The following is a 23,546-nucleotide window of genomic DNA, read 5'->3' as shown; positions in this document are numbered from 1 at the left end:
ATATATCGTTGGAAAGGTCTTCGTAAGCCCCATCCAACTAAACTACTATCGGACCCATATCATGGACCAACCAAACTGGATTGGCTGTTTTCTTAAAATAAAATTTTCAAAAACAGAGAGAAGAGAAAAGAAATAAAACTTTCCGCAACACTAGACCTTTCCACACTTTCGTTTCATTCGATTATGATTCGACGTGAAAGGTACTTATCACTGGGTTTGGTTTTGGGGAGACACAAATGGGTGTCTACAGAAGCCCCCACTTTGACTGAGTTTGGAGAAACGCAAGTTTCGAAAACAAAAGTCAAAGTATCGATAGGGACGGAGAATGATTCAGAACGTTCTGCGATCCTAAACCAATCTTGTAACGCCGATACCTGCAAAACTAGCATTAGTTAAACAGATAGAAGAGTTAAGAAACACGTATCTTGCACCGTCGAGCATAAGTCTCTGAAAGTAACTGATTGTTTTGATGAACTCCTGCAAGCTAGAGAATGCCACCCCGCTTGAAAACCGCTACGCCCGTAACTGCTTCCAATTTGGAAAATTGCTTCGCCTGAAACGACCTTCCTCCGCTATGATAATATTCCACATCCAAGGGAATACTATCGAAGATTATTTCTCTCGAAACAATCCTCATCCGCATTGATAACATTCCACGTCCAAGGGAATACTATCGAAGATTGCTTCTCTTGAAACAATCCTCAGTTGTTTGTGACAACTCTCCACAATCTAGGGAACGCCACCTTGTTGTTTCGATGTTCACTCGTCTCTGAACAAAGAGCTTCTTTTTGATATGACTCTAATTTCCGCTGTGATAGTCTTCGAAAAGATCACTGCTTCTTAATGTTTGCTATGCCAGTACGTCGGTACTTTGCTGCTTGTGAACCAGTATGGCGGTGCTTTTGCTGTAATGACAATCCTCTTTTCTTTGGGAATAGTTGCCAATACAACTCTTGTATGACAATCCGATTTAGGGAAATTTGTCAATGCCACGTAACAATCCATCCTTGGAAATGTTGTCACGATGAAGCGACAATCCGTACCTCGGAAAATTTGCCAAAACCCAATTTTTGGAAAAGTTGCCAATGCTTCGTAACAATCTTTCATAAGAACTTTGCTACGATCGACAATCCACATCTTGGAATATAACTCTTGAAAGCAATCCACCTTGGAAATTTGCCAACGCTATGCGACAATCCTTTTGGGAAAATATTACCACTATTGACAATCCGCGTCTTGGAACATTTGCAAAAAAGAGTCGACCGACAATCCACTTCGGGAAAATTTGCCACTTACTGAAATGAATGACAATCTACGTTGAGGAACTTTTGCCGATATTTATGATGAATAGAAACCTACAACAATCCTTTGGGAAATTTTGCTATAGGGAACTGGGTGTACGACAATCCAATTTCGGAAAACTTGCCAGCGATGACAATCCGAACTTGGAAAAAATTGCCAAACAAAGAAGGAGCACGACAATCCACGCTTGGAAACTTTGCCAGAGATGACAATCCAATCTTGGAAAAATTGTCGTTGAAGAAGATGCACGACAATCCATTTTTGGAAATATTGTCAGTTGGGGATGACAATCCAATTTTTGGAAAACTTTGTCGTTTAATAAGAATGCGCGACAATCCATATTTGGAAATATTGTCGTTTAAGTGCTTGCTTTTGAACCGATTGTAATGAGCCAGTGTTTTAGGCGCTTAAGCTAAGTGAGACGATTTTTTGTCAGGTCAATCACTTACTACGATTGTAATCGAGTCGACTACTAATCATGTCAAATTGCTTATAGGGGCTAATTGGCGTACCAAGGAACCCGAAATTGCTGCATGAGGTCGAAATCACCTTTCTGGGAGGCTTCGAGCTCTGTCGTTGCTGAGATATCTCTGGCGCCAAGAATTGGAGTAGGGTCTTCCCTATTCTGCTGCACCTGTATTTATTTTTGACTATAGAACTTTGCCAATTTCTTTAATTGTCTTAGGGTTGACCTAAGGCTTAATGTTGCTTGACTCATCGACTTGACACGACTCAAGGTATAAACTTGACTCGATATGTTTGACTGACTCGAGGTTGACTCGACTCGAAGTGAGATGACACGTGTGACTCATGACCCGTGTGTGCATAGTGTTGATTATGCGACTCGAAAATGCAAAAAAGCAAAAATTTTCCGTCATTTTTGTGGAGGGTACCGACTTTCTCCCGAAAAAGAAAGACGTGAAAAAGAAAATCAAAAGTTTTGAAGATGCATGTTGAATGAGCTTAGTCAAATGTTGTTTGATACTATCTCTCAAGGTTCAAGGATTAATTCATCCTAGGCTATCTCAACTGTTGACTCCATGATGAAAGTATTTGGGTAACTTAGGCACGGAGGCTAAGCACTTCATACTTCGTGATGCAATGACAATTATGAGTGATTTTGACGAAGCATGCTTCAGCGTTAAGATTTCATGACAAAGGGTTCCTAAGGGAAATATATTTGGTCATGTATGCGTGATGTGTGTGATAGTGACACTAAAGTTAGGCCGCAAGAGCTAAGTGTGTGGAAAAATATATTATTGAAAAGAGTCAAATGGTGGTGACTCTTAGGCTAGGTAAGCTAATGATGTAGGGATCAAGCCCCCAAGTCTAGCTCTAAATGAATAGGGATGAGCACAGGGGATCCCTTGATATGATCATGGTGTAAGTGTGTGAATGTGAATATGAATGCATTTTTATTACGGCCGCACCTCGATGTGAGGTTGCCTACGTATCCGTTAGGAATCAGGCCGAACGTAGCTCTAGCCGAACCTCGCACAAGTGTGTATACCTCAAAAAAAGGTCTTTTTAAGGGTTGTAACGTGGTTAGGCTAAAGGTTTGAAGAAGAAGGGGATAAAGGCTCAAAACCCTAGATAAGCCCCCAAGGTGTGCAACCTTGCTTTTGAATATTTGTATTTTTATGCTTGAGGTTTTCTACTCTTTTTTAGCTCTTTCTTTTCTTTTGCTTTAGCATCCATTTTATTTTTATAAGTGTGGGCAATCCCGATCATGCGGTCTATCACTCACTTGGCATTCATGTTTCTCAGGCACGGTACCGAGCACTCGATAAGAGAAGCAATCTGAGACGTGTTCTTATCGAAGATATTTTCATATCAAAGACATTGGAACACTTGCCCTTTTGTACACTTTTATTTATTTTTTTGCTTTTGCTTATTTTTAATTTTTTTTTTGGATTCACTCAAGCTTAGAATTGCATAAGTTACACACCATCCCATCCCAAGGTTAGGTAAATGTAGGTTGAAAAAAAGAAAGGTCTATCGTTAGATGAGGCTCAAAGTGGTTTATGAAGAAAGGATTTGTAAATTAGAAAGGCGAAAGGAGATATGATGTGGCTACAAGGGGTGCCTCAAATCATTGGTATACCTTGTGCTTAATTTGACATGGATTTTTTTTTCTTTTTTTATTTTTTTTTTATTATATTTGATGCAATATAATGAAATGATCATATATAAGGAAATAAATGCTCATTTTATTAGAAGAAAATAAAGAATCTACAAAATTAATCTAAGGAAAGGAAAAGGTGCCTATGCTAGACTTATTGGGGAAAGAAAAGATGAAAAAGAAATAGAAAAAGAGGCCATGAAATCTTGTCATTGCAGCTCGCCTCTTGTCTTGTGTCATTCGCTTCATCATCACCCAGTCTTCTCGCTAGCTAGAGGCAATGGGACCTTGTTTGCTTCTATGAGGTCTTGAATGAGATTTTGAAACCTGTAGCATTCATCAGTGGTATGACCGTTTCCTCGATGGTACTTGCAATAGGAATTTGGATTCCATCTCGAAGATCGATTTTCTGGTGTTGGATCCTCGGTAGGGCCAATAGGTTTGATTAATCCTCGATCATAGAGACGATCGAAAGCAGCATCGTAAGTCATTCCAATGGGTGTAAACTCTCGCCTGGGTTTCCTTTTAGATCCTTGATTGTCTATGGCTAAGACACCATTATGGTCAAAGGTACTAACATTATTACTAGAGTGGGCGCTTTCGGAAGAAGAAGGATTGTCGTTCTTCTTTCCTTTCCAGCCACCGTGGTTACTATTGTTAGTAGCTTTTTGCTTCGCGAGATCATCTTCGATTTCAATTCCGATATCATAAACAGCCTTGAAAGTATTTAGATTGTGTTGATATTTTAAGTGCTTTGAATACTTCTCTTGAAGATTCTTGATAAACATCCTCACAGACTTCTTTTCGGTGGGGACCTCAATCATCTTGGCGGAAGTTTCCCTCCACTTATTAAAGAAAAAAGTAAAGCCTTCATTCTCTTTTTGTCTTAGCATCTCAAGTTGTCTATGGTCGGTTTCAACTTGAATATTGCACTTGTACCTATCAACGAAAGCGTTTACTATCGATTCCCAGGTAGAGGTTTTCTCCTTGTCAAGGGAGAAGAACCATTGTTGGCAAACGGTTTCAAGAGATAGTGGGAACAGAGAGGGGAAAACCTTCTTATCGATACCCTTAATGCTCATTATAGTTTCAAAAGCTCTTAGATGGAAGTAAGGGTTATCTGTTGCCTTGAATTTAGGGATGTCAGTGGCGTTGAACTTATGCGGAAGAAGTTCCTTGTCCAGCGAGACCCCTTGTGAACTCATGCCCTGAAATTTATAGTCACAAGATAGCTTGCTTAGACTCTCTTGCATGAGATCCATCTGTTGTTGCTTCACGGGATCATCGACCTTAAGTGTGAGGAGCTTCACTGTTTCAGTCATGGTAGCCAATTGGTTCTTAAGATCATTGACTTCTTCTTGAGTTGCCATTATCTTCTTTTGACGAATTAGTTTATCAAAAAGTGAGACTTGAATAAAGAGGTTGTCCTTGATTAATCGCCCTTCTCTCCTCGACCAAGTACTGTGGAAAAGGAAATTGGGGATATTTATTGTTAATTATTTGACTCAAACTTTATTCAACATGCAATGGATGGAGGAAGTGAAGAAAAATTGGAATAGAATGTGAAAGAAGATTTAGATGGAGGGATATGAAGAATTAGGAATAGAATGTACCCCCCAACTCAAATGACGGAAAAGACCGACTCATGCATGAACCTAAGACATGACCATGGTGATGTATACTCAAAGTGTGTGCTAAGACTAGTGAGTGTATGTGACATGTTTGGACTCTTGTGTAAGACCATGGGATTTAGTGCCTAAACTCGATCATTGATTCAATTAAGCATTATTGTCAGCAAAATTAACGGAATTAAATAGAAGACTGATTAATTAGACTTTAGATGATGACTCGACAAATAATCCGAACTGTCGGCCAAGCGACAGGACTGGCGTCACGTTGTGGTGGTTGGCGCCAGACAATTTAGATAACGTATGGTGCTACACACCATAGTGTGGCGCTACAGCTCAGACTTTGGCGCCAATAGTGAAACTTCGGTCTGGGACTGTTTTCGGTATTATTAGTCAACTGGGGTACGCCTAAAGTCGTACTAGGTCAATTCCAATTGAAAAAATAGACTTTATTGACTCAGATTAATTAATTAATTAATTAATTAATTAGGCAAAGTTCTTTAAGTCATTAATTTATTTAATCTCAAGACAAGTCAACAAACGGTTAAGAGAAACATAGAATATATATGCACAACAAATAATGCACAATTAGTCAAGTAGGCACAATATGATGCAATGAGTTTGCAACCTAACCATGGCTCTAGTTCTCTAAAGTTCGGGATATGGCTTAGTCAAAGAGGGTCCATGGTTAATTGTCCGGATGCACCGCGCGGAAGCCTAACCGTGAAGGGTTGGCGCGAGTGGATGGGACACCGCGAGCTTTAGAAAAAACTCGCTTCCATGGTTTGGTGAATTCAACATCTCGGATGTACCCTTTGTTGCACGGAGCGTTCAATCGGGTAGATGGAGCATGAATTCCCAGAGGGTTATGTCCATATGTAGAACACATATGGGTTTCAGAAAAGTGAGAAAAAATTCAATCAGGAAGTAAGATCGAGCAAACAATACGAAAAACCGGTCGAAATTAGAACGCATATTTCTGGCTCGGTATTGGGGGAAATTGGCGCCAGCAAACAGAGACTGGCGCCAACTTTTAATTGTAGCGCCTGGCGCCAATACTGGCGTCTGGCGCTACGGCTAAAAGTGTGGCGCCAAGCTCTGGCCCCTGACGCTACTTCCCACATGCCTCAGCAGCTTTCTGTGCTCGATAAAATCTTCCAGTTTCGCGTGGTGTTATTTCAGTCCTAGTTGTGAAAGACATTTCTCAAATTTCCTACGTGTAAAATCCTATGTTTTTGACTCATTACGGATGGTCTTTCCAATGAGAACCTTTTTATGCATATGACAATAATGTTAATCAAAATTACGCACATGAAATACTTAGAACTTTTCGAGTCTCATCCACTCATTCTAAATCATTGTCGAAACAAATTCAGGAATTAAAATAGAAATCCTCCCCTGTGGAGTCGCCAAAAAAGTTTAGGAAATAATTTCAAGCCTTTAAAAATCCCACTAGCTCGAATCCCACTGTGATCATACACTAAAGTACAGTGGCGTCTAAAAGGGAAGAAGATAGAGCAAAAGAGTCGCCAACAAGTTTTAGGAACTTGCAAACCGTTCACGAGGTGAAGGTTACACCCCTTAACGATCAAAGAGATCGTCAACTCCATAAGGTCATGAACCAAATAAGGGTTCGGGGATGAAGGTACAAATCCAACCTAAAAGAGATTGAACCTGCCCTAATAATAGGCCTCTACTTTATTCTGATCGTATTCATGTGCGCTTTCTGATTAACATACAATCAATAGGATTAACCCTAAACCTGTTTATCTATGTTGGTTGAAAATAATGCACAAATAAACTATTATTGGCGATCACTTGAATTATAATCAAAGTTAACCTAACAAGATTATTAATTATCTTATTAAGCGTGATTACAAGTACCAAATTCCCTTTAAGCATGCAATAAAAGGTGATCAAGCAATAAAGAATAAATAATCAAGCAACACAATAATAATCAATAAATAATCATAAATAAAATAATCGTCATTAAAATAATAATAATAATAATCATCATAAATTATAACAATTATAATCATAATCATGTTAATATTAAAGCATAATAATAGCAAGATCCTAGGCATGATACTAACAAGATTAATAACAAACCCTAGCATGTCACTAAGCAATAAAAATCAAATATTTAACCCTAACATGATACTAACAATCATAAATATTAAGAAGAACATAGGAAGCATCATACTTTTAATCGTACTTGATATTAAAGTTACTCTAGACATGATACTAGGAAGATCATAATAACAATATAAACATGATTTCTACATCATAATGTCAATAAATCAATTAAAGTACTTACTTTGATGCTTCGTACCTCTTTCTAATAACAAAATACACACGTTAGTAACTTCAAGGAAAATAATAATCAAAGCAATTAAATTAAATAATTGAAAGAGAGATTTGGGACCAAACCCTCAGAAATTAAAACCTTTCACGTCTAGGGCGAAGGCAACTTCGAATATGGCTAGGTGTATCTAGATCTTGTGAATACGGAATTTTGTATGAAAGAATTGAATGAATGAAAGAATGCTAAAGAATTAATGATTGTTGATGAAAGCTAATTGAAACTAATTGTTGATGAGAATTCGTGAATGAAAGATGATGAATGATGAGAATGGTAGGCAATTCGTGAATGAAAACGGAGTTTTTGATACGATATTTATAGAGAAAATCAGCCAAAAAAGATAATTTAACAAAACAGAGTCTGGCACACGCAAAACAAGGTTGGCGCCAACCCTGGCTAGCTGGCGCCAGCCACCAATGGCTAGCGCCTGGCGCCAAGCCTGGTTGCAGGCGCCAATGCCTGGGGTTGGACGCCAAACTGGATTTTAACGCATTTTCGAAAATCCGATAGATTTACCGTACTAGAAGATAACATAATATAATTTATTTGAAAATGCTATTTGATTTTGATTAAAACTCTGAAAAGTCAACTTATCAATGCTAATTGAATTAGGAATGAAAAGAACCTTCTAGAAAATTCTAGAAGACCAAAACCATTCCTAATTGCATTAGGAATGATAAATCATATTAGGCCCTCCCCTAGATCATTGGGCCGCACATAAAGCTCAAACCGGGCCCAGTTTAGTAAATTGGCCATAATTTCCTCAATATTCATCGGAATTGGGCTTATAATATATCGTTGGAAAGGTCTTCGTAAGCCCCATCCAACTACACTACTATCGAACCCGTATCATGGACCAACCAAATAGGATTGGCTGTTTTCTTAAAATAAAGTTTTCAAAAACAGAGAGAAGAGAAAAGAAATAAAACTTTCCGCAACACTAGACTTTTCCACACTTTCGTTTCATTCGATTATGATTCGACGTGAAAGGTACTCATCACTGGGTTTGGTTTTGGGGAGACAGAAATGGGTGTCTACAAAAAGTGAACCTTTTTTTTTGTACAAAAGTGACCCTTTTTGTAACAAGAATGACCCATTTTTTTCACGGGAGTGACCCTTTTTTTTTCACAAAAGTACCACCTTTTTTTTCACAAAAGTGATTTTTTTTCCACAAAAGTGACCTTTTTTCACAAAAGTAATTAAGCTACATATGCAAAATAGAGTATCAAAATCAACAAAATAAACACAAAATTAGCAATAGTCATGAAAAAAGTACAATCACTCAAACAAATCAAACTAATAAAGATCGACATCACATAACAAAAAAATAATAATAATAATAATAAAATTAATCAAGAGTTCTAACATTGTCATTGATATAGTGAACTTTATCAATTCATCTCGTAGGTCGTAACCCCAAATCAACCCAGAAAAGTAGTGAAGAAACAAAACCTAGTTATTGTAGTATCTATCATTTCTCACAATTGATATAGAATTAAAGGGAAAAACAATTGAATTGATTTTGAGTTATATAGATTGATGTATATTGGGAATCGATTGGGATGAGAGAGAAAGTAGAAAGAATTATGAAATTTTCATTAAAATTTGAGAAAGAGAAGATTTCAAAGTAGTGCAAAGGAGTGATTTTGAGGAAGATGGTCGATGTCGTCAAGTATCAGTTTTTCTGTTGGTTGCTATATACTTGAAGAGGAATACGGATCTTGAAAGAGGAAGGAAAAAGAAGTACAAGTAGTAAGTCTCTGGCCATTCAATAATTTACTGTAAACCGGACTTTTTGTAAAGTTTGTATTTTAAATAAATCATTAACATGATTTTTAATACTAAAACAAACACCACAAATGACACATGTCATTTGCTGATGCTGTTTTTTCACATCAAAACTCCCCTTCCCCTTTTAGCAATAAATCTTTTATTTTTGGAAATTTTGTATAATATAATTATAATAATATTCAAAATCTTATATATTATCTTTACATAAAGGAAATTTTTCATTAAACCACCTTTTATAACCATTTTTTTTTAAGAAATCTCCTTATAAATTTTTTTTCGCAAAAACACACCTTAATCTTAAATTTTTTGGCAACCCCACACCTTTTCTCAGAAAATACCCTTTGACCTTGTTTTCAGGGGTTGACCTGACCACGTGTAGAGCACGTGTCCCCCTAAAAACCACTATTCCTCCTTTTTCCCTCCTTATTTCCCTCTAATTTCTCTCTCTTTCTATATGTTTCTCTCTCCTCTCTTCACTATGTTCCTGTTCTTCAATCTTGCTCAAAATTGACGACATTGTTGGCCAAATTTCCCAACGAAATCTCCAAGGAACTTCAATTGGGTCAGGTAATTGACACTTAATTGCTTGTATTTGCTTAAAATTGCGGAAATTAGGGTTTTGTTCGAAAATTAGGGTTTTAATTTGGGAATTGTTCGTCGAATTGTTTGCAACATGGGTTTCAAGGGCTAGAAGTGTTATTGTGGTATTCTTGTCAGTCTTAGGACCTCATGGACGCATGAGAACCCTGGTGGAAAGTTTAAAGCATGCAAATTCTACAATTACGAGACATGGTATAAGGGTTGTAATTTTTTTTGAGTGGATTGACGAGGACATTGTTGATTGGCAAAGGGATGTGACTAACATGCAGTTAGCTGAGACTATTACCACTGATTTGAGTCTGTTTCAGACAAAGATGGCTTGCTGCAACCATGAGAAGAAAAGGTCGACTGAACAATTAGAGAGGGTGGAGAAGAAGCAATGGAAGCAACATGACCCCCAACTCCACAAGGATTGCAAACAGATCAGCTTGGAGTAGTGGTTCTAGCATGTGTTATTGTTTTTTTTGTTGTTATGTAGTTGTTGTTAAATTTTTTAGTTAGGATTTGGTTAGGCATGGTTAGTATGATTTAATGAAATTAAAGCCACATATTTAGCTAACTTTGTTGTATTGTTTTGACCTTGATATGGTCTTTTGAATGAAAGCAAGTTTATTTATCATTGGTAATGCATTGTTTCATTTGTTTATGCAAAACTTGATATGTTTCTTAATTAATTATCAATGACAAAAGATGATGACATGATAAAAAAAAAAAAAAAAAGGGGATAATTATAGTGTTTACAAAACTGGAAAAACTTGCTTGAGTTTACTGACAAAAACAAGACCCCTAACTACTTGACATATTAATCATGAACTCTTACCTTGAGATAATGGTGCATGGTTGGAAGAAGCTTGTGATGATTGCACATTCTGAGAGCTTGATATCAAAGCAGCCATTGAAGAGGTTTTTTTTTTATTTCTTTGGCTGCTGTTATTGTGCTGATGATGTTGTAATTGTTGTTGCTGCCTTTGCTTTTGAACCTCTAGTCATTAGTGGGGAGGTTACCTTTGCTGCTCCTGCTTTTCTTCCCCTAGTTGCTGATGTTGTTGCAGATGCTTTTGTTGTTGTTGCAGATGTTGGTGTTGTTCTTATAGGTGTTGTTGTTGTTGTTGTTGTTGTTGAAATTGACTGACTACCTCCAGCTTAAGTTCCAGCTCCCCTACCCTGTGACATAGCCTGCTGGTAGGGTCCTTCTCCTATCTGAGCAGCCGCAAGGTCTTCCACCCTTACTTAAAACTTGAGGCTGAGTGACATTTTGGCACTTTGTTTTGTAGTGCCCAAGACCATCACAATTAGAGCACTTGTTGTTCTTCTTTTCCCTTTTCACCAACTCTCTCTCTTTATCTTTCCCTGGTTCTTTCACCCTCTTCTTTTTGCTAGGCCTTCTAGGCATTTCTCTGTAATGAGGGGGTAAAGGCTTGGCTAATGGCTGCACTTCCCACTGCCTAAAACCAGGCATTGCTTTGAATATGGGTGCATAAGGAGCAGTATAAGTACTCACATGATATGTAGGGTGGACAAATTCCTCATACGGAAGCCTCCTCTTCACAATACATGCCAATGCATGCCAACAAGGAATTCCTAACAAACTCCACCTAAAGAAACCACACTCCTTGGTCTGTGAATTAACAATATAGGAGTCATCTTCATTATCTACTTCAAACTCATGTAAATCTTCCTGATTCGATCACTTTCTAACTTTACACCTTTAACAAACCTTTCTGAATCATCTTTACAACTGAAGGCATAATCAAGCCTTGAAACTTTTGTAATCCATCCCTTTTCATACAACATCTCATCATTACATACCTCCTTATCCACTTCAAAAGGAATATGATTGGTTTAGTTCTTGCCTCCCTCAAGACATTGTTAAAACTCTCACAACAGTTCTTTAGAAACATACCAGATTTGCTTCTAGTGGTGAATGCATGCCTTGACCAGTTACATGGTGGAATGGAGTGAAAGTATGTGAATTCCTCTGTGTTTATCTTCTTAATAAATTGCATATGTTGCTAAAAATAGTACTATGACATAACATTGGATACAATTACTTACATGAGATAATCAAACAAAACTAACCTAACCTATACAACTTTAGGTAAAGTAGTTTACTTTAGTGGATGACCTTGCAGCCTTCCAAAAGTGTTCCCTATAGATCTCACCAGGGAATTTGGTTTTGAAGTTAGACCATACGTGTCTACAACAAAAACTAATATCAGCATTAGGCACTACAATTTTGAATGCATCCAACAATCCCTACAAACAAAAACATGTAACAACTTTATGGATAAGGAAAATACAGTAAATAAGTGGGCATGACAAGTTGAGGTAATAAATCTAACCATTTGTCTATCAGACATGTAGGTAAAAGCTTAATTTTCATGCACCAATTTGATTGACTGATCAACAAATTCTATGTCTTTTACCAGCAGTTTAAAAAACCACTTCCAAGTCTCAGCATTTTCAGCCTCTACTACAGCCCAAGCAACTGGGAAGATGTTATTCCCATCTTTTCCCACTGCTGTCAGCAAAATACTAGGATAAGGCCACTTCAAATTTTCCCCATCAACACCCAAAATAGGCCTGCATCCAGCAATAAACCCCTCCTTACAAGGCTGCAGGCATACATCCTTTGGAACATGGGTGGAGGATTTTCTATGCCTACAACCTTGACAATTGCTGTACTACCAGGGTTATATTTGCAAATAGTAACTGCATAATCCCATAATCTCTCATACTCTTCTGCAGCATCACCAAACAACATTCTCAGTGCAAGTTATTTAGCTCTCCAAGCCTTATGATATCTTATCTCAGCTTATACTTCTCTAGTTACTCTTTCGATGAATGCTTTCATCTTCATGGTTAGATCATCTCTTTAGGCATCAAGGTATCTTTCAGCAAGATATTGGGAGCTGACCTTTGGATTCACATGTTGATGTCCACAGACGTGTTCACCCTTGAAGCTTTTAATCTCTGTCATCTCCTTTCACTTTCTTGCAATGTACCCTAAATCTATTCTTCCTCTGCACCCCCCACACACACTTGTGCAACTTCCTATTTTTCTGCCATGGGCATGCATACCTCTTTGCACAGTAGGCAGACACTCTCAGCTTTGTATTATGCAAAAAATAGTAATCATAGCCATTCTTAATGGCATGGTTCCTCAAAGCTTTTCTGAAGCATGTGTTTGATGGAAAATTAAGGCCAAATTTGAGGTCTATTTTCTGCTTAAAGTCTACTTCTGGGTTGAATATGGGGTAGGGCTGGCAAACAGGTCGGGTCGGGTCGGGTTCAGGTCGACCTGTTTAGATAAACGGGTCAGGACCCCCCAACCTGGTTTTCAGGTAAGTCGACCTGAACCCGACCTGGTTTTAAACGGGTTGACCTGAACCCGACCCGTCTAAACCTTTTTTTTTTTTTTAAATAACCTTGTAATTTGTTTATCCTGTATTTTTTTAAAATTAAATATACCTGTATCATTCAACTAACATAAAATACAATTTCAAAGCAAAAATAATTCCATTGACATTTCAAAATTAAAATAAATGTTGTTGTATAGTTCAATCATACAACAATAAATTTAAATATAATTAATTGGCTGTTTATTATCAAATAAATAAAAAAGCAATAAAATCAAAACTAGTGTTGCTGCATTCTGCATAGTTCAGTATCTTCATCATCTAATTCGGATTCGCAAGTTCAATGGGTTCAGGAGGAATAGGGCTGTCAGCTATCTGTTGATTAAGAATAAATTAAATAAATAATTAAGCCAATTACAGAGAGAAATCACAAAAAATGCAAAAATTAGCCAACAACATGTTTTAATGGAAAATCACACAAAAAAAACGTATAAAAACACAACAAAATTAAGTAAAGAGAATGAAATTAACAAGTAAATTACCTTGATAATGTTAAGATGAAGATTCAACGAGCTTCAATCAACAATTTTAATGGAAAAGAGTTGAAAACAAGAGAGAGAACTAGAAAAGAGAGAGAAGAGAGAAAGAAAATAAGTAAAGAGAATGAAAGTGAAAGTGAAAAACGACGTGAGGTTGTAAAATATTTTAGGGTTTTTCATTAGATAGTTTGGTCTTGGCCCATATTTAAACATTTGGTTGGTAAAAATAAGGTGGTAAACGGGTTAAGGCGGGTTGGGTTCGGGTTGACCCGACCTGAAACCGACCCAATTAGTTAAATGGGTTTAGGCGGGTTGGTTTCAGGTTGGGATTTCCAACTTGAACCCGACCTATTTAACTTCAGGTCGGGTTCGGTTGACTTAATTACATAAACGGGTTGAAAATTTCTCTCCATTTATTTCGGGTCGGGTTATCGGGTCGGGTCAGCTTTTTCCAGCCCTAATATGGGGTAGTCTACTCCCTCATCATCAGATCCAACTATTCTGACAACCTCACTATCACTGTCATTAAGCTCATTATCAGGTTGCACCTCGTTTCTGTCCTCCTCATCCTCTTCAAATTCATCTGCATTCAACTGAACTGCTATCTCTCTAGACCCTAAACTTTCAAACACTCTCTTAGTGATACCAGCATAAAAAATTTTAGCATACAAGTCATCATCATCTATGTCTTCACAGTCATCTTCACTCAAAATGGCATCAATGTCTTCCCCATCACCACTCTCACTACTCTCCTGCTCATTAGTTTCAAGTATGATGGCGAATTCCCTCACTAGTTTTTCACTCACACAAGAAACAGGAAGCTTACCTTTTTTTTTTACACAAATGGGAGTTTTTCTCTTCTAGGTGGGGGAGTTAAATTTCTTTTGGGAATGAGACTGGTATGAGGAAACACTAAAGATTTATTCTCAAATCTAGGGTTTGGAAGGGAATCTTTGCATGATGGGCCCCCACACTTTTTGAATATGCCTCTCCTAACTCACTCCCTCTTTCTGCCGACTCAACCAAACCAACCCCACCTCCGGCTGACTCACCTTAGAAAACTACTGACTCATTCCTATTTGATGGCTAATCTTTAGTAAAGGTCCCACCACTTGACACGTCTGAATTTGTGTAAAAACCCACCCCTAGTCCATACCAAAGTCTTGCCTGTTCAGCAGCAAAGTCTTTGGGAGGATGGTACAACTACCAAATGTGCCAACCATCTGCTTCTTTTGCTTCTAAAAAATCTGGTACATCAATATCACTTAAGATTTGTTTTTTGTCAGAGTACAAAGTACACCCTTTCTTCCTATACCAAATCTCCCCAACCTCATCATAACCTAACTCACTTTTTATCCAATGCACAAATTCAAAATACCAAACTTCAAACACATTAGGATGTAATCTCAGTCCATAGTAACTGTTGTTCCCCTTCTCATATGTTGTTTTTCCCCTTTTAGTTACAAATTCACCACCATACATAAGCCTAATATTAATTGGATCCATAAATTTATACCAAGGCTCAAAAATATTTATCCTACCATTAAACTTGATACAAAAACAGACACAAATATCAATTTCAATGTCCCAAGCAAACAACAAACTAATGAATAAAAACTTTAAAAACTTTCACATAAAACACATAAAAATCACTGCTTCCAAGGAAATTCAACTAATAAAGAAATTATACAACCCACAACTAACATTAATCACATCAACCCACAACTAATTAATAAAGAAATTATTCAACTAATATTCAAGTGCATGCATGTCATGCCAATTCCAACATTTAATCCCACTTTACCATAGACAATTTCAAATTAAACTATTTTCAACCCTATCATTATAAAAAGGATTTTTTTAGAAAATAACACCACAAATTTTCACAAATTTTGCTTATAACACCACATTATCTAAATTTGTATTATAACACCACAAAAAGACTAAAAAATTTTATTTCACCACCAATTAACAGATTTTTGGATGGAATCCGTTAGTGGGACCCGTGATGGACACATGTCAATACAACATTGGTTTTTAAAAAATAAAAAGAATTTTTTTTTTTAAAAAAAAAGAAAAAATCCCTAAAATCTAACCCAGTCACCAGCCTACCACCGACAACCTTGACCCCACCACTACCACTGCCACTGTCGGCATCCCAACCTCAGCCGCCGCGCCTACACATCACCCTAGCCCAACCGCGTACCTGCCCCACCTACCCAGCCACCACCGCGCGTAAAACCACCCCCATTTCCCCACCTTTGAAACGGTCAAATCGACCCCCATTTCTATGATTATGAGCTTCAAAGAGGAGATTACAAAGTTCAGGATCTCGCTCTTCGCCGGTGAATATCGTCGATTTAGCCTCTCTAATTCTCAATCGCGAACACCATAACGTGCCCTGCTCTTGTTCCTTCTCTGGTTACGCCGGCTGCGAGCTCACAATTAAGGGGTTTTCGAGGAGGGAGAAGGGGTGAACGGTTAAGGGGTTTTCGAGGAGGGAGAAGGGGTGAACGCGCTCACGGTCGGTGGCTGGTCGCTCGGTTTCTCCGGTGTCGGGGTGGAAAACGCTCGGTTTTGCCAATCAAGGTAGAGGAAAAGGTGGTTTTCGGCTGGAGTTGTGTTGCCGGCGATAGGTGGTGCGGCGGTGGGCTGGCTGAATTAGTGTTGAGGTTTTTTTTTTTAAAAAAAAAACTAATAAATGAGTGCCACGTGTACTTGGTGGGTCCACTAACGGATTCCATCCAAAAATCTGTGAATAGGTGATGAAATCAAATTTTTTTGGTTTTTTGGTGGTGTTATAGTAAAAATTTGAGATAATGTGGTGTTATAAGCAAAATTTGTGAAAATTTGTGGTGTTATTTTCTAAAAAATCCTTATAAAAATCAAAAATTGTACCTTGGTTTTTGAATAATGTAGTATTTGGTCCCCCACCACGCTTTCTTGATGATGACGATGCAGAAGATGTCCTTTTTTTTACCCATGGAAGAAAACAAGGACCAACAATTAACACAGAGTACAAATAGCATAATGCAATAAAAAAAAGGAGAGAGAAATTGAAAACTTACTTTCACCTAGGGCTAGCAATTTAACTCAAATTGGAAGCATTCAATTTGTTGCAGCCATGGCGGAGCAGCAGAGCCTTAATGACGAGAAGTTGAAGGGTGCTTTTAATGGGAAGGGGGAAAGAATAGTGAAGAAGGAGAGAGAAAGAGAGGGTAATTGGTGTTAAAGGGAAAAATTGGGTAAAATTAGAAGAGAGAGAGAGAGAGAGAGAGAGAGAAAGGGAGGAATAGTGGTTTTAGGGGGATACATGCTCCGCACGTGGTCGGGTCAACCCCTGAAAACAAGGTCAAAGGGTATAATCCGGGAAAAGGTGTGGGGTTGCAAAAAAATTTAAGATTAAGGAGTGTTTTTGCGAATTTTTTTTTTCTAAGGTGCTTTCTTGCAAAAAAAATCTTTATAAAAGGTGGTTTAATGCAAAATTTCCTTACATAAAATGTATTTCCTTTTATTTCGTGTTCTTCATTCTTCCGTACACATTTGCCAAAAATATTAATACAACTCATTTTTAATTATAATTATAAATTTATAGTATAAGTGAGCCACTAGTTAAGGTACAAGATACTATCATTACCGCCTATTGAAAATTTTCCCTAAAAGTAATAATAAAATTGATTTATATAATTGATATTGAAGAAATTACTTAAAAAATCACTTTATTATTTTTTTTTTCAAATACCTCTAATATTTTGTTTCTTAGACTAATAGAGTATTACATATGACTATATAATGTTGTGTTTGACAACTATATCATATGTCTAATTGTGGGAAGATGTGAATATCAGTCCATTTTTTGTTATCACGTAATTAAATAAATTTATATCTTAGTAAATACACTAAAAAAATGTCTTGTGTTGAAATGTGTGATTGAGATGATAAATTTATTTCATTCAACATTATAAATAAAATGCATAGTAAAAGACACATTGAACATAGTAACAAGTGACATCTTCTTCTGAATCAAACAAGTGCTACCTAATTGCTGATTTTAATTGCCTTTGATGATCCGAGTACTATTTATTTCCATTGAAATTATTTTATTAGACATAAAGGTGATATATTATTTGTTATTTATGTATTTACATGTATGTTGTGCTAATAGTTTTACCATAGAATTTATTCGAGCAAGCCCAAATGGCATTTTTGTAAATAAGTTGCATTGAAAATTGTATATATATATATATATATATATATATATATATATATATATATATATATATATATATATATATATATATATATACACACACACCGTTTGCTGCTATTCATCATATTCTTCCTCCCATCTACGTCTTCTTCATGTTTATCCTCTTCTTCATGTTTATCTTCTTCCTCTTGTTCTTATTTTTTCTTCCCACCCACCTTAATCTTCTCCCTACAACCTCTGCCCACTTTCACCTTTTTTTTTTTAAGTTCGTTCAACTCCATTTTCGCTAATAAAATTAAACAAAATCCCTAATAACAAAAGGAGAAAATAATGGCATGGTTAACCCTAAAGGGTCGCCAACTTCATTAAATTTGGCTTCGCACCACTATTGAAGCCACCGAAATTAAACGAAAACCCAATTAACAAAGTGAAAATAATGGGCACGGATAACCCCAAAGGGTAGGTATTTTTTCTCCCTCCATTGATTTCGACTTGTTCGGTGTCATATAGGGAGAAGATTCTTTCCATCATTGAAATTGAAGGTTGAAGGAGGAGAGAGAAAATTAGAAAAATACTACCAAAAGTTTGCAAGAGGAGAGAGCAAACAACAACCAAAGTTATATGTAATTGACATATACACCCCTTGATAAACAGTTCTTGTTTATCAAGTTTATAAACTTGTATCTTCTCATTTTTTTCTGTTGTTTGATAATACTTTCGTGTTTGTTAAAAGACATTTATAAATAAGTATTTAGTCATACACTACTAGAATTTAAGTAATTAACAACGACTCAATAACGACGACATAAAAATTTCATTGTTAAAAGCATACTTATAACGAGGACTAAACATGTTTCTCGTGAGTTTTAGACTATTGTCTGCACAATGACAAAATAATACTACCTCCGGTCCAAATTACTTGCAACTTTGGGGTATTATTTGTGAGATATAAAACATTCCAAAGTTGCAAGTAATTTGGACCGGAGGTAGTATTAAATGTGTGTCGTTAATAATTTAGAAATAGAAAAAAAAAAAAAAAAAAAAAAAAAAACCAAATCGTCGTTAATAATATATGACGCGGCGGGATTAAAATTTAGAACCGCTAAATTTCTATTTTTCACTCTTACCTCCCGCTGCATTGAACTCTAAAAAGAAACCCTTGTTTTCCCTATCAAAACCTATTCACTCTAAAATTCCCAATTCGACGATAATCGGAAGCTGTATTCCTAAATCTTGTTGATCAAGGTCTATTCTTTCTTAAACTTAGAAACCAACGAAGGATGTATTCAATATTCGGTATGTTATTATATCTCTTTTGAATTACAAAATTGCAGTTTAAGTTTTAGCTTCAATTTAATATATTGAAGGACTTGTTAATTTGTTAAAATATGAAGTTTTTCCTTTGTTTGATTTTAATTTTAGGCCTGATACATCAATCTGGTTCATCAATTTTCCCCCTTTTCTATTGTAGTTTCATTTGATTTTTAGTCAAATTACTCAAGGTTGATGTTTTATTGATACCTTGACTTAACAATCTAATTCTTTTTTCTAATTTGTTTAACTATTTGCATGTATCTCTAAATTATTTCCTTTAATTTGTCTCTTATACTCTGTATCTATGCATACAGGATGTAAATTATTTTCAATACTTTTAATTATATAATTTGTTGGCTGGAATATTAGCTGTGTAAATTAGCATACATATGTTGCTATAGATAATCGGTGGTTTATGTGAATTAATTTGAGAAAATTTAAGATGTTATATATATATATATATATATATATATATATATATATATATATATATATATATATATATATATATATATATATCAATCTCGACATACACATCTGATCTGAAATTATGACATCCATAGTTATTCTAATGATATAAATAGCATATAAATTTTGTTTTCATCATTATATTTTCGTGGGTTATTGGTCTGATATTAGTTTTGTCAGGCTATTTTTGGTGTGTATGTAAGATGATGTTAATTACATCATGTGTGCTAGAGTATATTGGGAGACTACAATAATATATAAATCTAATGTAAATGATAGAACTTCCTTCAATCCATTATCTTCTCCCCCACATCAATTATCAAGAAATGATGTGGAAGATTATAATTCATCATCTGAGGCAATGCAAGAGGACAATGATGATAATGAAATCTATTCCTCCCCTGAAGATGAGGATGTGCATATTCCACATGATAATGAGGATTTAAGTGATCATGATTTTGAGGCAAATGAAAATATGATTGATCATCATAATGACAATGACAATGACAATGAGAGGGAGATATCTACTGATATTCAAGAAATTGCAAATGGTAATATTTTTAGCAATTAACAATACATTTGATTTATCATGTATCTATTTTTTTTTTGTTGCAAATGTATCTATTAATTTGATACTTCTAACTATTTTTTTTAATAGATGGGGGTGCATCTTCTACCACTAAGAAAGCTATGATTGGAAAAAAGAGGGAAAGAAACAAATGTAAAGAAATAGCTAAGCTGAAGCCTAATGAGAAATTAGAGATTGAATTCTATAATAATAGAGCTGTGGGAACAAATCAAAAGGTATTTGCAAGGCATCTTGGGATAATAGTTCGAGACTCAAATATCTGCCCAGGTAGAGTCCGAAAATGGAGTGATATTGGAGATAGAGAAAAAGAACACATGTGGATTGCTGTTACGGTAAGTATTTAGTCTAGTTGCTAAGCTATTGATTCATATACTATTATTTATAAAAAGAAGTGGAGTATATAAAATATACTACTTCAAACCCATTTCATAAAATGCAGAATTTAAGATGTATTATGAAACTTTTGCGTATTCTCTCATTACTTTGTCAATTGTCCTAATCCTAAAAACATGAAACTGTTAGCTCAAATTGTAATGCATATAATAGAGCTGCACTTCATATTTTTCTTTTACAAGTTAGCAGACATGTATTCTGCCAAAAGACAAAGGTTAGCAGACATGTATTCTTCCAAAATTCTTATTAGTGGTCTGAAATCTCTTTACTAGTCTTTCCCTTAGTTGAAGGACAATTCCTAATTTGATTAGGAACTGAAAACTTACTACTGTCTTATTGTGCTGGTTGTGATCTTAAAGGGACAGTTCCTAATTATGTTTTAATTTTTTTGTATTGATTAAATTGATAGATCATATCTAGTAGTGCTAGAATTAATTATATCTTATGTTCCAACATTAATTGATAATCTATTTTATGTTAGGATGTCTTTACTAATGAAAGCATTGACGCTTACAAGGAGCATGTTCTTAACCATATGACAGAGCTATGGACAAATTGGAGGTCTGATTTATTAAGGTATAATGTCACCAAGAAGAAAATTACCTTAGCAGCTGCATACAAAAGGTAAGCCACCAAACGGAGTTGAAGAGAATGATTGGAAGTGGCTAATCAAGGAGGTTTATTTAGACGATGATTTTCAGGTAAATCCACAAAACTAGAATTTTTTGCTATTATTTTTATATGATATAATGATACATATTGTTAATAATCTATAGAAAAGAAGCACTAGGAACTCAGAGAATAGAGCTCATTATCCTAAAGAGCTAATGCATCGAACAGGAAGCAAGCCTACTAGACAAGTCATTTGGGATGAATTGGTATGTTGATAATAATAAAATTTTTCTTTCATGTCTTAAAGTATTGTATGTGATTTACAATAATTTGACTATAAGTGAATAATTATTGTGTTATGGAAGGGAGCAAATAAGGGAAATAAACCAAGTTTAGTTGATGTGTTCCATGCGACTCGTAAGAAAGGCACCAACTTTCCAAATGCAGAGACGAAACAAAAATATGTATGTTCATTGAATGCTTGATTTAGTTCGAACTTTGATTTTTTATTTATGAATATTTATTTTAATTTGGACATGATGATTATATTATTTATGTTGTAGGATGAAATTTGAAAAACAATAGAAAATGAACCATCCCTTTCTCATGCACAGGTATATATATATATATATATTATTTTTTGTCATATATTCCATTACAAGAATGTAATGTACTCCCTATATATATTTCATAATTTGTTATATGTAATGTTAAGATGTGCAAAAATTAATGTATATGAAAAACATGTAGGTTGCACCAAAGGTTTTTGAGTCAAAGTCTCAGTGATCGGGTTGTGTGTTTTGGAGGAGGTATAACACTTAAAGAAATAACAGGACCACAACCTAGTAGAGTGGAACTTCAAACTGAGTTGACAACGGCAAAAAAATAAAATCAAGATCTAATTAATCGCGTGGACACGGTACAAGCAGAGAATGATGAGCTCAAGAGACGAATGGGTGCATTTGAAGCTGAATTAAAAGCATTCAAGGATTTTATGATGCAACAACAACAATAAGTGGCTGCTACTTATTGTCAATAATAAGGACAACATTTTATAATTAGTAAACCTATTAAGTTGCAATATCTAAGCAAAAGGCTTAACTCTCACGACTAAGTGTACGTGATTATTGGTTTCATCAATTTTTAAGGTCAAACCTTTTGTGATAAATAAATTTGTCATTGGCTATGTTTTTTTTAATGTCATTAATTTTATTTGATTTTTTTTTGTGCTAATTAATTTGATTTGATAATGTATGTAGCTACCTTTTCAAATTACGACAGATTAGGAATGCCTCTTGTTATTTGCATTTGTAGTTAACGAAAAATTTGGTCGTTATAGATTCAAATTCAAATTTTATATAACCATTCAACAACGGAGATAATTGGTCGTTATTGTCTAAAAGTTTGTTGTTGAAAGATTAGATATTAACGACAGTTACTTTGTTTGTCGTTAATGTTTACGACGAAGTAATAAGTTGTCGTTAACAAGTAACGATGAACATCGTCGTTAAAACCAATAACGACGGAGCCTGTTACAACGAACAAACGACGAAAATATTTCGTCGTTAAATGTTTTAACGACGGTTCAAAGGCCATATAACGACGAAAATATTTGTCGTTAAAGACCCTTTTTCTAGTAGTGATATAGTCACTAGATTGTTAAGTTTTATTGTGAATAATATGCATCATTTATGTAATATAATGTTATACTACTTTTAAATATTTTCAACACAACTAATCAATAATAATGTTTTTTTCTTCTCAATTATAGTTGTAATAAATATTTTTACGTAATAATTTTATTTTTCTATATGTACTGCATTTTTTTTTATTCCACATGAGTTCCTTATTTTTATATTATATCACAATTGATTATGGGACAATTTTTATTACTACCGTGCATCGTACGGGCACTAATCTAGAGAAGGAAATATTATGTTCCCCGAAAGGGCAAATTTATCGCTTTAGCTAATTAGTTGGGTTAAAATTGTAAAATTGCCCAATAAATTAGTGTAATTAGCCAAAATAAAAAGAGCTTCAAGGGAGAAATGAAGAGCTTCAATGGAGAAATCAAACAAGGAAATCAAATCATTGGTGGAGTATAACACTCATACCCTTTGGGGTTAATTGTGCGCTTTATTTCTCTAGTTTTCTTAGGTTTTCGTTTAATTTGGTGGCTTCGGTGAAAGTGGTTCAAGCTGCTTCAATGGTTAAAGTGGTGGTTCATGAGAGGAAAGTTCGAGCTACTTCAATGTGT

General features: G+C 35.4%; 2 protein-coding genes across 4 annotated transcripts; one reads left to right on the top strand and one right to left on the bottom strand.

Moving 5' to 3' along the window:
- Positions 1-10,964: 10,964 nt before the first annotated feature.
- Positions 10,965-12,569, bottom strand: LOC145627802 (uncharacterized). Its single transcript, XM_081680148.1, has 4 exons — positions 12,433-12,569; positions 12,232-12,388; positions 11,918-12,061; positions 10,965-11,423 (listed from the first exon to the last, which is right to left on the bottom strand). The coding sequence occupies exons 1-4, from the start codon at positions 12,567-12,569 to the stop codon at positions 10,965-10,967; spliced, it is 897 nt and encodes a 298-aa protein (XP_081536274.1).
- Positions 12,570-19,031: 6,462 nt separating this feature from the next.
- Positions 19,032-22,180, top strand: LOC145626868 (uncharacterized). 3 transcript variants are annotated; one of them, XM_081679339.1, is made up of 7 exons: positions 19,032-19,209; positions 19,975-20,246; positions 20,354-20,616; positions 21,159-21,555; positions 21,655-21,753; positions 21,853-21,903; positions 22,040-22,180. In XM_081679339.1, exons 2-4 carry the CDS (start codon positions 20,057-20,059, stop codon positions 21,303-21,305), a joined length of 600 nt encoding a protein of 199 aa, XP_081535465.1. In that variant the 5' UTR covers positions 19,032-19,209; positions 19,975-20,056; the 3' UTR covers positions 21,306-21,555; positions 21,655-21,753; positions 21,853-21,903; positions 22,040-22,180. The 3 variants fall into 3 exon arrangements, with proteins under 3 accessions (XP_081535465.1, XP_081535464.1, XP_081535463.1); XM_081679338.1 differs by lacking the exon at positions 19,032-19,209 and having other exon boundaries at positions 19,740-20,246; positions 21,159-21,378; positions 21,454-21,555; XM_081679337.1 differs by lacking the exon at positions 19,032-19,209 and having other exon boundaries at positions 19,740-20,246.
- The last annotated feature ends 1,366 nt before the right edge of the window (positions 22,181-23,546 follow it).

The sequence above is a fragment of the Chenopodium album genome, chromosome 4 (assembly GCF_948465745.1).
Source record: "Chenopodium album chromosome 4, dcCheAlbu1.1, whole genome shotgun sequence".
In the NCBI taxonomy this organism is placed as follows: Eukaryota; Viridiplantae; Streptophyta; class Magnoliopsida; order Caryophyllales; family Amaranthaceae; genus Chenopodium; species Chenopodium album.
Note: the sequence above shows the minus strand (reverse complement) of the source record. Positions and strands in the feature narration are given on the sequence as shown.